Source organism: Hippocampus comes, unplaced genomic scaffold (assembly GCF_001891065.2).
Source record: "Hippocampus comes isolate QL1 unplaced genomic scaffold, H_comes_QL1_v1.1 scaffold51, whole genome shotgun sequence".
Lineage (NCBI taxonomy): Eukaryota > Metazoa > Chordata > Actinopteri > Syngnathiformes > Syngnathidae > Hippocampus > Hippocampus comes.
In genome coordinates, this window is record NW_017805497.1 from 3,031,713 (window position 1) to 3,036,406 (window position 4,694).

At 41.7% G+C, this 4,694-nt stretch overlaps 1 protein-coding gene across 1 annotated transcript in view; it reads left to right on the forward strand.

Moving 5' to 3' along the window:
* The window catches only part of tacr3a (tachykinin receptor 3a), a 20,440-nt gene that overhangs the window by 3,588 nt on the left and 12,158 nt on the right, over window positions 1-4,694 (forward strand). The window contains exons 2-3 of the mRNA XM_019876815.1: window positions 2,127-2,315; window positions 2,515-2,665. Coding sequence (XP_019732374.1) covers window positions 2,127-2,315; window positions 2,515-2,665 — 340 coding nt within the window. The remainder of the gene's footprint in view (window positions 1-2,126; window positions 2,316-2,514; window positions 2,666-4,694) is intronic.

The following is a 4,694-nucleotide window of genomic DNA, read 5'->3' on the forward strand; positions in this document are numbered from 1 at the left end:
TGTAGCTTTTCATAAGTATTATGAATTAGCTACCCCGATAGTGGTGCCCCAGCATGAATGTCATATTGGTGTTCTTTACACTGCGTAACTCCTAGACATAAAAAAAGTGCATTCTGTGTTGCCTAAATTCAACATAAGACATAAAATTCAAAATTATTATTCAAGTGATTACCCAAGTATTAGGCCAGTCCCTAAATTAAAGCATTCATATTCATGGTTGTGAGGACTGACATTTTTGCTCTGTATGGAGATAATCATCATATGTGCCTTGCGTTTTCATCCTATTGTCTTGAGAAAAAAAAAACAAGAGTAAAAGAGGTGAAAATGGCTTATATTACAACTGTTGATAATGTTGTATATATCCTTAACATTCTTTATGTTTGAAAATCATAAGCAGATAAAAGTGCAGCATGACCTATCTCTTCAAGTCTGTGATGTTGTAAAGCAGGGCTAACTTGGGAATGACCATCTTCCCTCTCCATTCAAGGGAAGGACAATTTGACGTTTAGTGTACTCGCAGATACTTTTGCCTAGCAACGTAACTGCTTCTAGTTAAACACCGGGCAATGATAAAGCGCTTGTGAGTCGTTACTGTCACTGTTCTTTGAAAAGCTTTCAAATGTGACGGTTTCCGAAAGCACGCTGTCACTTCAGGCATGACAAAATGTCGGGTTGAGATTTAAAGACGACAGGGGTCATTAATCTGCCTCTGGGATGTCTTTTGGAATGATTGTGTTCCAACACTTCTTGACCTCTTGATTGTGTGAGTGCATTTGCTTCTTGTTGTGGGTTTAAAAAAATACTCTGTAACCCTACAGTAATGTACACTTGGTGTGCAACAGAAGTATCTCATAGTGCTTGAATATGCAATGACCGATGTGACTCTTTAATTACGGGTAAATAGATAGATTGTATCTGTGTTCCAGACACTGAGGTGAAAGCAGGTCAGTGGCCTGTGATGAAGACTCAATTAACAAATGTCAGCCTTGGGAATTGGAAATCAAATATAAACCTCGCGGGTCATTCGTAAAGACACAAGGCCGAATGAACTAAGGGATTGTGTGTGTGCTTTCGTGTGGTGTCACCTGGTAAAAAATGGAGCAAACGGATAGTGTTTCATTCACAAAGCACACGCAGTTGGTGAAATGCGTCAGTTACTGAGATACCAAGCAGAATGCATCTCGGTGTGCCGGAGGTATTTGCACGTATTTAAATGAGGTAATATACATCCATCCATTTATTTTCCGATCCGCTCAATCCTCACAAGGGTCGCGGGGCGTGCTGGAGCATATCCCAGCTGTCTTTGGGCAGTAGGCGGGGGACACCCTACACCGGTTGCCAGCCAATCGCTGGGCACAAAGAGACGAGCGACCATCCGCGCTCACAGTCACACCTAGGGACAATTTTGAGTGTTCAATCAGCCTGCCATGCATGTTTTTGGAATGTGAAAGGAAACCGGAGTACCCGGAGAAAACCCACCCAGGGAGGATGGAGCTGGTATTGAACCTCTGTGCTGTGAGGTCGACGCGCTAACCACTGGACCACCAAACCACCACTTTTAGCAGGGAATTTGCTTACCTTATATGCAAATGAGCCTCATTAAGAAAGAACATGTAATTCACCAACACCAACACTAAGAGCCACACGCAGTTTGAGTGACACAAATAACGCCTATGGCTGGTGTAAACTTGGTACCTCCCCATGGGGAAACATTACAATCTATGACATTTGAGCAATGTGAGGGAACACCCCGACATATACAAGACATGTCGTCATAAATTACGTTCCAAGAACGCCCACGGTTCCCTACTTCCCCTACTTTGACAAAATAATTTTGGGTCAGTCCGATATGCTGTTGACATGTCCAAATTTCCAATGTGTCAAACTCATTACACTTTGTGTGACTGTGGCTAAAGCAAGCACCATGAAGGGAAGTTCGGGCTGGTTTTCGTGAGGAAGGTTTGATCACAGCCTATCTTAGGTACAACTTCAGTGACCTCTCAAGTGTTCTTGTCATGGCTCGAGAGTCCCACATAAAGATCACTTTTTGAAGTAATGCACTGACTTGTACGTTAAGTATTCATTAGCCTAAGAGTCACTAAAGCGTCTGACCATTGACCCCATAGGTACATGGCCATTATCCACCCACTAAAGCCTCGTTTGTCAGCCAAGGCCACCACCGGAGTCATTGCCTGCATCTGGAGTCTGGCCGTGGTTCTGGCCTTTCCTCTCTGCTACTTCTCCAGAATTCGAGTTCTGCCTCGCAGGACCTTGTGCTTTGTGGCGTGGCCCCGTGTGGAAGACGACCCTGTCATGTGAGCAATCTTTTATTCAGTCTGTTTCAGCCTTGGACATAAAAATGGTGACATTCATTTCCAGTCAGTTTTTTTTTTTTTTTAAACAGATGTAAGAGCCTTGTGGGTTTTTTCCCCCCCTCCACAAAATATTCACAGCAAACCATCTATGAAATGTAGATACTAACATTATTATTTTTGGTTATGAATCTTCCTCAAGGTACCACATCATAGTGACGGTGCTGGTCTATGTGCTGCCTTTGGTGGTGATGGGCATCACCTATTCTATTGTGGGAGTCACACTGTGGGGAGGGGAGATACCTGGAGATTCGTCTGACAACTATCACGGACAACTGCGAGCTAAGAGAAAGGTGAGCATGCTATTCCTACAGTCAGATATGCATCGTGACACACTAGGTTATAGGGTAACTGGAGATTGGTGATTTCATCATTACAATTAGTCGCTTATTATTTGAAATGCTGACAAACTTAATTGTAAATGGCACCAAAAAGCAATTTGCATATATGCAAAACTGAACCACAGGTTGCGCTTCCTTACATTCTCTGTGCCATTCAACTTGATAGAAACTAGTGCAGGGGTGCCCAATTACAGTCCCTGCCCAGCCTGTTTTAGATGTCTTCCCCCTTCGAACAACACACCTGATTCGATTAATCGCATCATCAGGAATCCAATTCCAGTCCCTGCCCAGCCTGTTTTAGATGTCTCCCTCGTCCAACACACCTGATTCGATTAATCGCATCATCAGGAAGCTAGGAAGCTTAATAACATTATTTCCATGCAGAGGGGCTGTGTGTGTGCTTGCTTGCTGTTGGAACAACCTGGTAAAGTTTACACAATTTAGCCAAAGAGGGAAACCCGTCTTCACTCTGGGCCCACCACAGCAGCGGCTTCTGCATGGTGGCCATTTGCGGACCGCTTTTTGTGCTTTGGAATATTTCCCTGTTCTTCTTCAACTTTTGCTATTGTGTTTAAAATCCTCTTTGAGTGTGGCTTTGTTACACTTAACTGTGTCTCACGCACCAAAACTGTACATTGAGAGACACTGAACTCTGAACCGGTTTTCCAGCCACTCGCAGACAACTTCTAATAGCAACCTCTAAATCAGTCAATTTGATCAGTAACTAAATGTCATACGATCCAAATGTCACACACACAGTTCCTTTGACTAGCAAGGAGTTGTGAAATCATCTTCCGCTTTTGAAAATGTCATCTCGCCTTAGGAAAAGCCCAAGCAAAGACAATTCAGTTGAAATGGTCCATACTCCCTCGGAGTGTCAGATTAACCCTCGGGTGTGTTAATTTAATTTCTCTGTTAAAATATTGATCTCCTCATGAGGGGAATGCCAGACTCCTACGAGATGTGATTAACAAGTCTGGGCCACGTTAAAGTGAATTAAGATGAATCTGCTTTTTAAGTCTCCTGATTGACAACCTGGTGATAACACGGAGGTAAAACACAAGTCAATATTAAGGAGGTACTTTGTAGCTATGGCATTTCAGCACGTGGTAACTTTCAATCTTTAAAGTGGCCAAGTAAATCTACGCAAGCACAGAGAGAACATGCAAACTCCATATAGGCGGTCAATATTCAAGGTTCAAAATCAGGACCTGTTACGCCTGTTTATCAGGATTATTTATTAACACTAGCTAATCCCATCTCTCATCAGAAAGCAAACTGTCTTGAAATGTCATCATTGCAATATTTTAGATTGTGTGGCAAATTTGATCAAAGCATCAAAGCCATATCTTAACAGGAACAGCTCATTTTAATCCGAAGACATTAGAGGTGTCTGACTGGTCTTCCAATATTTTATATTAATAAATTTTTATATGAAAGTCAGTGAGCCATATCAAGGGCAGAGAAGGTATTCATGTCATTCCATTTCCATTCATTTTACGATACTTATCGTTGCTTTTCTGGGCTCCAGCTCACCTGTGACCCAGAACAGGGAAGGCAGCAGAAATTTGATGAATGCATGGATTGTTTACAAAACATGACTCTTGGAGAAATGCACAAAAGTAGCTCAATTGCGTTGTACTATTATTTCTGTATCTATTCCATTCTATTCCCGTCTACACTGTTTTTGTTCCTGATTTTTATTTGCTCATCATTTTTTTCAAGTATTTTTACTATTTTGGCTAGCATCATACATACATGCATCCAACAATGGACTGGAATCATCTGATGATGCGTAGTGACTCGAGAAAAAAAAAATAAAAAAATAAAAAAAATAAGCATACCTGTCAACTCATATGGTTTAGCCATAGTTCATATGGATTTTGTGGTGAATCTTACGCACATGGCCATATCGCACAAATCATACGGATTCTGAAAATTTCCTTTTTTTTTTTTTTTTTTTCCCCAAACAGTGACTTCA